Source organism: Mus caroli, chromosome 9 (assembly GCF_900094665.2).
Source record: "Mus caroli chromosome 9, CAROLI_EIJ_v1.1, whole genome shotgun sequence".
NCBI lineage: Eukaryota > Metazoa > Chordata > Mammalia > Rodentia > Muridae > Mus > Mus caroli.
This window is the reverse complement of record NC_034578.1, coordinates 16,921,489-16,930,640: the sequence shown is the minus strand read 5'-3', so window position 1 is coordinate 16,930,640 and position 9,152 is coordinate 16,921,489. Positions and strand designations below refer to the sequence as shown.

The following is a 9,152-nucleotide window of genomic DNA, read 5'->3' as shown; positions in this document are numbered from 1 at the left end:
GTTTTTCGAGACAGGGTTTCTGTGTAGCCCTGGCTGTCCTGGAACTCACTCTGTAGACCAGGCTGGCCTCAAACTCAGAAATCTGCCTGCTTCTGCTTCCCAAGTTCTGGGATTAAAGGCGTGTGACACCGCTGCCCGGCTTGTCTTTGTATTTTAAGGCAAGGTCTCAGACTTCATCCTCCCCCAAGTGCTAGGTTCCCACTAGCCTACTAGCATGACCACCATGACTAGAAAGTTCTGTAGTGCCTGTTGATCTTGAAGCCTCTGGTTTCCCCGTTTTGGCTCAGGAGAGAATCTGTCTTGTGTTCAGAACCAAGATGTTGAACCTGTGCTCTTCTTGCATTCACTCTGCTTGGCCTCTGAAGTAACGTTGTTTTCTCTCCATTGTTTGCTGTCAGGATAAAAGAAGTTCCAGATCCAGGAGCCAGCCCAGAGATCCGTAAGTGTCAAAAGTGCTTGCACCTTGCTAACTGTTAACTCCGAAAGGCTCTGCTAGGGAGGGTCTGAGTAGACAGGGAGACCAGGGCAGGGCGTCTGGGGCCCTAGCTGGGGACCCTGTGAGGGTTCGCTGGGACACCTGCAGACCTTTCAGAAGGGTTTCTGCCTTCAGAGCCTTTATGATTTTTGGTTTAGGGGTGAAAGTGTTGAACTGTCTTATGGAGCCCATGGTGACCTTGAGTCCCTGATCCACTCGCTGCCTCTACTTTCCCTGGGCTGAGATTACAGGTGTGCACCACTGTGACCTTAAAAGTTTATGTGTATGGGCATCATGGCCTCATACGTGCCATTCTTCAGATCCCTGGTTTTAAAGAATTAAACATTTTATTTATATATACATGCTAGAATTGGTTGAATGCATGAAGTGCTCTCAGAGGCCCCAAGCAGTTGTTGGATTTCTTGGAGCTGGAGTCGTAGGCTAGTGGGAACTGAACTTGGGTCCTCTAGAAGAACAGCAGGTACTCAGCTGTTGAGCCGTCTCCCCAGCCTCTTGGTTTATGTTTGTTTTGTTTTTCTCCTTTGTTACTACTGAGAAACTAATGCTACCAAGAAGTCCCATGTGTTGCCCAGGCTAACCTGGAACTCATGATTCTCCTTTTAGCCTTCTAAGTGTTAGGGCTGCAAGTGTGAACTACCATATATGGCGGTGCTTGCTTGTGTGTGTTTGTGTGTAGTCACAAGGTTGACACAGGGTCTCTCACTGAACCTGAAGCTCATGGATATGCTTGTTAGCTGGCCAGTAAATCCTGTGGATCCTCCCGTCTCTCCCTCTCCAGCACTGGGATGCCGGCCGTGTGCCTCTTGTGCCGGCTTTGGATGCTGATGATCAAAGCCGGTCCTTACGCTTGTAAGGCATCTTAGGCTGCCTCAGCTGCCTGTGTCCTTCAGAATGGGGAGCTGGTTTTCAGAGCTAACATTTGGTGTGTTACTTGTTTGTAGAGCTGCCAAACGGAGACCCAAGGAAGCAGAGCCAGAGCAGGTAGCTCCAGAGACTCCCGAGGACAGAGACGAGGATGAAAGGGTAAGTGCTCTGCCCCTTCCTTCTCTTCCTTAACTCTTTCTTAAGGAAAAGATTGGCTGTGTATGAGTGTCTTGCCTGCGTGTACGTCTGTATGCCACATTTGCGCAGTGCCCACAGAAGACAGTGTTAGGTGACCTGGAACTGGCTGTGGGTGCTGGGACTTGAACCTTGGCTCCTGTGAAAGAACAGCAGTGTTCTGGCTCGTGATTGTATTTGTTTCAGATTTGGTACAAATAATGTAGAAGGTCTACTCAGCGTGGGCTGTAATTTGTGGAAGATGTCCTGTGGTTTTCCAGCTCGATTGTCGCTTCTCTGGCGTGTTTCTTGCTGTTGTTCTTCTGTAGGGATTCTGGAGGTGGCGAGCAAGCGCTGAGGCTTTAGCTTAAGCCCGGGCACCGCGGGCTTCACCTGTCTGTTCAGCCGCTTATATCATTCGTCTTTAAGTATGGGGATGAGAGCCAAGTCCTCTGCTACTGAGCCCCAACATTGGTCCTAACTCAGTGTTGTTGTTCTTCGCTGTTGGTTTTTTGAAGTTTTCTCCATAGTCCAGGTTTACCTGCGTCCCTCACTGGGATGTGACCTGAGCCACCATACCTGCCTCGCCTAATGTCTTTAGTGCTTTTACCTAAAACTGACTGGAAGCTGCAGAGGGCAAGAAACTCAGTCTCTCCTTCGCTTGTTTGTGGGAATTCATTTAAAACCACTGCCTGTGTGTAGCCTCTGTTTGAAGCTTGAGCCCATATTTATTTCCTGCTGCTTGAAATAACGGGTGTCTGGGGACAACAGATCTCCATGGATCATTGCTGGTGAGGCCACTCTGGTCATCTACCCTGTGCAAGGCTCTGGATTCCATCACCCAGCATTGCAAAGGGGAAAAGTTGGGTGAAAGCAGCTGCAATCCCACATCCAAAGGGCAAGAGGCAGGCAGATCTCTTGATTTGAGGCTCTCAAAGTAGCAACCTGACTTCTCTTTTCAGTTAGCACTGAACTGATTCTGTCACCTTGCTCAGAGGTGCCTCTGGCAAGCACCTCCAGTGAGTCATGTATTCTTTTGAACTTCGTGATTTTAAGAGGTCCTTGTTTAGGAGAACCCCACAGTTAGCTACTAGAGAGGCTGCTTCTGGCTCCCAGACCACGCCCATGTTGTTGTGGCCTCATGTAGCTGTGCATGGCATAAGGAGAGACTGGGCTCTGATATCCTCCTTTCCACAAAAATGGCTTATTTTAGCTGGCAGTTGTGGTGCATGTCTTTAATCCTAGTATTCGGGAGGCAGAGGTAGGCCAATCTCTGAGTTCGAGACAGCAGCCCAGAGAAACCCTGTTTTCAAAACTAAAACAAAAAAGGTACAGCTTTTGGACCAGGGCCTCTGTTGGGACTTTGTTAAGCCTTGTTTACATCCTTCAGTGCCTTGGCTCCTGATGTGCCCATGCTGGGGCTGCTTGCTTGGTCTTTTTCTGTTTGTTTTTAGAGACATGGTTTCTCTGTCCTGGAACTCACTCTCTAAGCCAGGCTGACCTCAAACTCGGATTCTCTGCCTCTGCCTCTGCTCTCTCAAGTGCTGGGATAAAGGTGTGTGCCACCACTGCCCAGCTTTTTTTTATATATATATATAATTTGAGTAGGTTCTCACCAAGTATCTCAGGCTGACTTCTAACTCACGGTTCTAGGCTTCTGAGAAGTGGGGTTAGGGCAGACTTGTCATGGGATTTGGACATTGGCATAATTTGGGCCTCATTACCTGACCTTAACCACCTTCCTTCCTGGGTAAGTTCTTAACCCTAAAGTGCTGTCCAAACCAAGAGAGGTTCTGTTCCTTTGTTTAGGAGGAGAAGAGACGAAAAACGACACGTAAAAAACTGGAGTCGCTCACCGTTCCCGTACAGAGCAGGTGATGGTGTTAGACAGTTCCAGGAAGTGGGGTGAGAGATGGGTTAGTGAACTGTCACAGCAGCCTTAGCTTCTGGTGGGAGTGCAGACCAGGATATTCGGCTTCTGCTGCACATGTTGGTAGAGGGTCCCTTAGACCTCCTCGTCCTGACAGTCATCAACGTGCACGGGGTGGCTTAGGGGGAGAGAGTGAACGCAAGGCTGCTGCTGGTGTATTTAAAGCTGATGAAATGGCCGACAACCTTGCGCTTCCTTCCAGATCGGAGAGAAAAGCCGCTCAAAGCAAAAGTGTGATCCCGAAGGTAAGTGCATCTGTGGGAGCTTGGCCGGCAGGGAGGCGTACAGCAGTTCCCTGATGCTGTGGGCTGCCCTCAGGCTGTGCCTGTTCCTTCCCACAGGTCAACTCGCCAAAGTGCCCCGAGTGTGGCCAGCACCTAGACGACCCTAACCTGAAGTACCAGCAGCACCCCAAGGATGCTGTGAGTCCCTTTCTGCCCTCGCCCTTTTACCCCCCTGCCACCTGGTGCCCACGTCTCACTGTCCCCTGTCCTTCAGGTGGATGAACCCCAGATGTTGACCAGTGAGATACTGTCCATCTACGACTCCACCTCGACTTTGTTTGATACCTATGAAGATTCTCCCATGCATAGGTTCACTTCCTTCAGGTAATCGCCGTGCTTGGCTGCCTGTAACGATGTCCTACTGGTAGATGCCCTTATTCGGGGCATCCATGTATAAAGTCCTTCATCCTAACCACAGGGCTCTGGAGATAACTCACCCTGTAAAGAGCCAAGAGGCCGATGAAGTTTGGGTAGACATCAGCCACATGAGACAGGGTTTCACTTAAACAGCCCAGCCTGCCCTCCAACTTGATAGGCAGTTGTGGGTGACCTTGGCCTCCTGACGCTTTTGTGCAGTTCTGGGGAGCCAGACCTCACTTACGCTAGGCGGGCACTTCACCAGCTGAGCCTCATTTCCAGCCCCGGTTTTTGTTTTTGTTTTTGTTTTCTGTTTTGATTTTCCAGACAGGGTTTCTCTGTAGTCCTGGCTGTCTTAGAACTCACTCTGCAGACCAGGCTGGCTTTGAACTCCCTGAGATCTGCCTGCCTCTGCTTCCTGGGTGCTGGGGTTAAAGGTGTGTGCTACCACCTCCAGTCCTGCTTTTGTCTTTTGAGGCCCAGGGTCTTTAGTCTTTAACTATGTCACCGGACTATCTGTCAGCTCTCTTTCATCCCAAGTATGCCACCACAGAGCTTCATTTTTCTTTTTTTTTTCTTTTCTTTTTTTTTTTTTTTTTCCTTTTTGAAACCAGGACTCACTATATAGCCGTGGCTAGAACTCTTGAAATTGATCAGGCTAGACTCAACTTGGATCTGCCAGCCTCTGCCTCCTGAGTACTGGCACTAAAGGTGTGCACCACTGAGCCTGGCTACAACGTCTAGCTTTGTTACTGTTCCAATGCTGTTTCACTGTGCTCGAGCCTAGGCCCTTCTGCACTCTCGACGAGTGAGCTACTCCCAGCCCCCCACTTTCCGCCCGCACCCCCAGGTTTGTTTGACGCTTTGAGGTTGGTGTGGCTCTGAGTTAAGTCTTTAGTCTGTGCCAGTCTGAAGCTCATTCCTGTGCTCACACAAGGACCCGCTCTGAGCTGTGCAGGGAGCCAAGTCCACAGACGTAGCACGTAGAGCCTTGCCTTCCTGTCACAGAACACCAGCGAGTGCTCTCACATGATTTGGTAGTGCTTGCAACCCAAAAGCACTTTGGATTTGCATTGTTTCGCAGGATCTGTGTGTATCTCGCAAGGTATCTTGGGATCCACATCTAGAGATGAGACTCCCAAGGGCTCGGGTTCACCACCTGCTGTGGACCCAGCAATCCGGGCCAGGCTAGCTCTGAGTTTTTGGTTGTCCTCCTACCTTTTTTCAAGTGCTGGAGTTCCAGGCATGCCCGCCATCTATAGCTCAGACAGTATCTCTTTAGTGCACTAGCGGTTTGCCTTGACTTTGTTTGGAAGGCTCGGAATGGCAATTCCCGTGTGCTGTAGACTTTAATGCTCAATGTGGGATTGTGGAGATTGGGTTAGTAATCCTCAGCCTAACAGCTCCAGGTAGTGAGAGAGCCTGCCTGGCAGAGAAATCGCAGAAGCAAAGTTGCAGTCGGAATGCAGGCTTGACATGAAGAAAGGCCTTGTGAAGGCCAGTGGGGCACAGAGAGTTGGCCGAGGCCCTTGCTTGGTTTGCCTGAAGGCTTGGGCTAGGCCTGATCTGACTGGGCTGCAGTAAATGCAGAGGCTGTAGCGGCTGGTGGAGAAGCAGGCCTAGGTTGTGACCAGGCTGGGACACACGAGTCCTGGGCTGTATGGTGGAAGGTCCCCTCAGGAAGCACCATTGGCACTGCAGCAGGCATCATTCCTGGGTTGAACCCACCGTGGGCTGAGATGCCTAGGGCCATTTGTGTCGAGATCCCTGAGTGTGGCTGTGGCTGTCACTGTTACCTCTTCCCTGCTGCTGGAACGCTGATTCCCATAAAGGATACTGTCCGCCAGTAATCTAGAGGGCTAGGCCGTAATAAGCAGGAGACCTCTGAGGGGCCCATTGAAGCCTGCCCTGTGATAGCAGTCATCAGTGGTGTCTCTGTGGCACCCTCGGGGCTGAGGCCAAGCTTCCATCAGTGAGTTATATAGCCACATTCCTGGTGGGGGAAGGTCTGAGGGCACACAGCCCTTGTGCTAGAAGCTGGGCACCATAAGGGACTCCCTGTTGGCTGAGTGACTAGTAGAAACAAACCTTGGCCAGGATCAGGCCTGGTACTACAATGTTCCTTTTAGTCTGGAGAGTAAATTCGGGTTCGGTTCCTGATACCTATGTAGGAACCCTCTGACCTTGGTGTGTGTGCTTGTAGTGCAGGGGAGGGAGCGAGAGTCGGGGTGGGTGAAGGGCGGTCTTGGCTCTCAGTGTTGGGTTTGGTGGTAAAGTGATGTTTGTTGCCTATTCAGTGTGTACTGCAGTCGCGGGCACCTGTGTCCTGTCGACACCGGTCTCATTGAGAAGAACGTAGAGCTCTACTTTTCTGGGTGTGCCAAAGCAATTCATGACGAGAATCCATCTATGGAAGGTATGTGAAGTGTTCGAACAAGGGTTGTTTCAAGAAGCAAGCACATTGAGGAGGCGCGATCCCTCCCTTGGGAGGCGCTGCTTCAAGGAAGAGCTTGAAGTTCTGCCATTAACTGAGCAAAGTGACCTTGGAAAGGCAGCCTGCTGGCTGGGTCTCCGGCGGGGATATGAGTTGTGAGTCGCCATGTTTTTAGTCTTGTTTCTTATAGAAAGACATCTTTTCTACAGGTGGTATTAACGGCAAAAACCTCGGGCCAATCAATCAGTGGTGGCTCAGTGGCTTTGATGGTGGCGAGAAGGTGCTCATTGGCTTCTCCACTGGTGAGTGTCTGCAGGCACAGCATCCTGGAACCACCCGCCTGCCCGCCCGGGCTTGCTGGGCTCTGGGCAGAGGTGTCCTCCGGCCTGGGGAATCTGGTGGCTAATGAATCATAACTGGCCTGGAAGCACACTACGACAGTCAAATGCTTACAATTTGAATGGGTCCAAAACTTAGCTAAGTTCCCTTTTCTTCTGGCCCAAGTGGTTCTAGCTAATGGAGAAGTTGGGCTGTTGGGGTTTGGTTGTGGGCTTTTTGTTTGTTTTTTTTTTTTTTTTTTTTTTAGGTTGTAGGATAAATTTTAGACTGTTCTGGATGCTGGGAGGATTTATACTTGCCCCGTATTCAGCCTGGAGGCCATCAGCTTTGAGATGGCCTTAAGTTTCTTTCTCTACACTTCCCTGTGAATGTTGTGTACTGTACCATGCGTGTGGGGTCATATAGGACAACTTGTAGTTGATTCTCTTCCTCTACCATGTCAGTCCCTAGGCTCAAACTCAGGTCGTCAAGCTTACAAATTAATGCCCTTACTGGTGAGCTGTCTCATTGGCCTTGAAACAGCTTTTTAAAATGTCTTACCTGCTGGACAAAGCAGATACCTGTTGTCCTAGCTATTCAGGAGGCTTGAATTCAGGGCCAGCCTAGGCAACGTGACAAGAGCCCTTACTCAAACCAAGCAGCTGTCTGCATAAATGACAGGTGTTGGAGATGGAAATGCTGGTCAGCCTAACTGGACTGATCATTCCTCCACATTCTTGAAAAAACAAGTCATGCTTTCTTCCTAGCATTTGCTGAATACATTTTGATGGAGCCCAGCGAAGAGTATGCGCCAATATTTGGGCTGATGCAGGAGAAAATTTACATCAGCAAGATCGTTGTTGAGTTCCTGCAAAACAATCCTGATGCTGTATATGAAGACCTGATCAATAAGATTGAGGTGCGAGCTTTGCCTTGCCTTTGGGTTTGGATCCACATACAAGAATGGGCACAGTCTTCTGCTACCACTAGAAGAGCTTTGATATAGATGAATGAAGCAGGCCTTAGGGCATGACACAGCTGTAGAACCCCTGCCTAGAACTCCCCAGTGAGGGGCTGAGGTACACTGCTTGCCTAGCATGTGTGAAGTACTAGGCTCTCCCTCCCCCAGTATTACAAGGATGTAAAATATTCAAAACATCTGATCTTCTTTTCTTCCCCTAAAGACCACTGTTCCTCCTTCTACCATTAATGTGAACCGGTTCACAGAGGACTCCCTCTTACGCCACGCCCAGTTTGTAGTGAGCCAGGTAGAGAGTTACGACGAAGCCAAGGACGATGATGAGACACCCATCTTCTTGTCTCCCTGTATGAGAGCCCTGATCCATTTGGCTGGTGTCTCCCTGGGACAGAGGTAAGGATGTAGCAAGAATCGGATTGGAGGCTTGAGACCAGAGGAGGCAATCTCCTGTGTTTGGTTCTCTGAAACGGTGGCCATCTCCCTCAGGCGAGCAACAAGGCGCGTCATGGGTGCTACCAAGGAGAAGGACAAAGCGCCCACGAAAGCCACCACCACCAAGCTGGTCTATCAGATCTTTGACACTTTCTTCTCAGAGCAGATTGAGAAGTATGATAAGGAGGACAAGGAGAATGCCATGAAGCGCCGCCGCTGTGGTGTCTGTGAGGTGAGCCGGCCATCCTTGGCACCCCTTCCTTAGACGTGAAGGAGAGCAGTCCATGCTTTGGGGTAACCTCCTGATCCTCTCTGTCCATCTGGGGTTGAAGTCGGAGTGTCCAAGACCTTTGGTCTCGCTGATGCTAGGCTACAGATCCTGGGTTTCCTGAGAGATGCTAGCTCTGCCTCTATTTCCTGTGGGTGTTGAGAGAGCAGACGCTGACCCCAGGAGCCAAAGCTGTCCCCTCCACCCTCACCCCGGGCGCATTTCCTGGGATTCCATCTAGAACTGAAAGAGCGCATTGCTCTCAGGTTAGACTTGTGGCTGCAGAAGCCTCTTGCTTTGACCTCCAAGAGCTGGCCTTACAGACCTGTGCCACCGTGCCTGGCTCTTGTGAATTATAAATCCTTTTCATATAGATAGCCTTGGAATCAACCTACATTACACTAAACAAGCAAATACAAACTTCAAATAATGTGGTAAAGCTACACATGGAGGCGCCGGCCTGTGATCCTGGCCCAGGCTGAGAAGTGGAGGCAGGAGGATCGGGACTGCAGGGTCATGCTCAGTTTATCGTGAGTTTGAGGTCAGCCTGGGCTGAATTTATCCTAAACCGTAGCCTACACGCGCACGTGTGTTCTGAGGCGCTTCTGTGTCCAGG

The 9,152-nt window shown here is 50.3% G+C and overlaps 1 protein-coding gene across 2 annotated transcripts in view; it reads left to right on the top strand.

Moving 5' to 3' along the window:
- Positions 1 to 9,152, top strand: part of Dnmt1 (DNA methyltransferase 1) — a 46,197-nt gene that overhangs the window by 22,585 nt on the left and 14,460 nt on the right. For both annotated transcript variants that reach the window (XM_021172157.2, XM_021172156.2), the window contains exons 11-21: positions 399 to 439; positions 1,438 to 1,519; positions 3,344 to 3,408; positions 3,667 to 3,709; positions 3,806 to 3,886; positions 3,963 to 4,072; positions 6,403 to 6,521; positions 6,749 to 6,841; positions 7,625 to 7,776; positions 8,042 to 8,229; positions 8,323 to 8,500. In XM_021172157.2, coding sequence (XP_021027816.1) covers positions 399 to 439; positions 1,438 to 1,519; positions 3,344 to 3,408; positions 3,667 to 3,709; positions 3,806 to 3,886; positions 3,963 to 4,072; positions 6,403 to 6,521; positions 6,749 to 6,841; positions 7,625 to 7,776; positions 8,042 to 8,229; positions 8,323 to 8,500 — 1,152 coding nt within the window. The remainder of the gene's footprint in view (positions 1 to 398; positions 440 to 1,437; positions 1,520 to 3,343; positions 3,409 to 3,666; positions 3,710 to 3,805; positions 3,887 to 3,962; positions 4,073 to 6,402; positions 6,522 to 6,748; positions 6,842 to 7,624; positions 7,777 to 8,041; positions 8,230 to 8,322; positions 8,501 to 9,152) is intronic.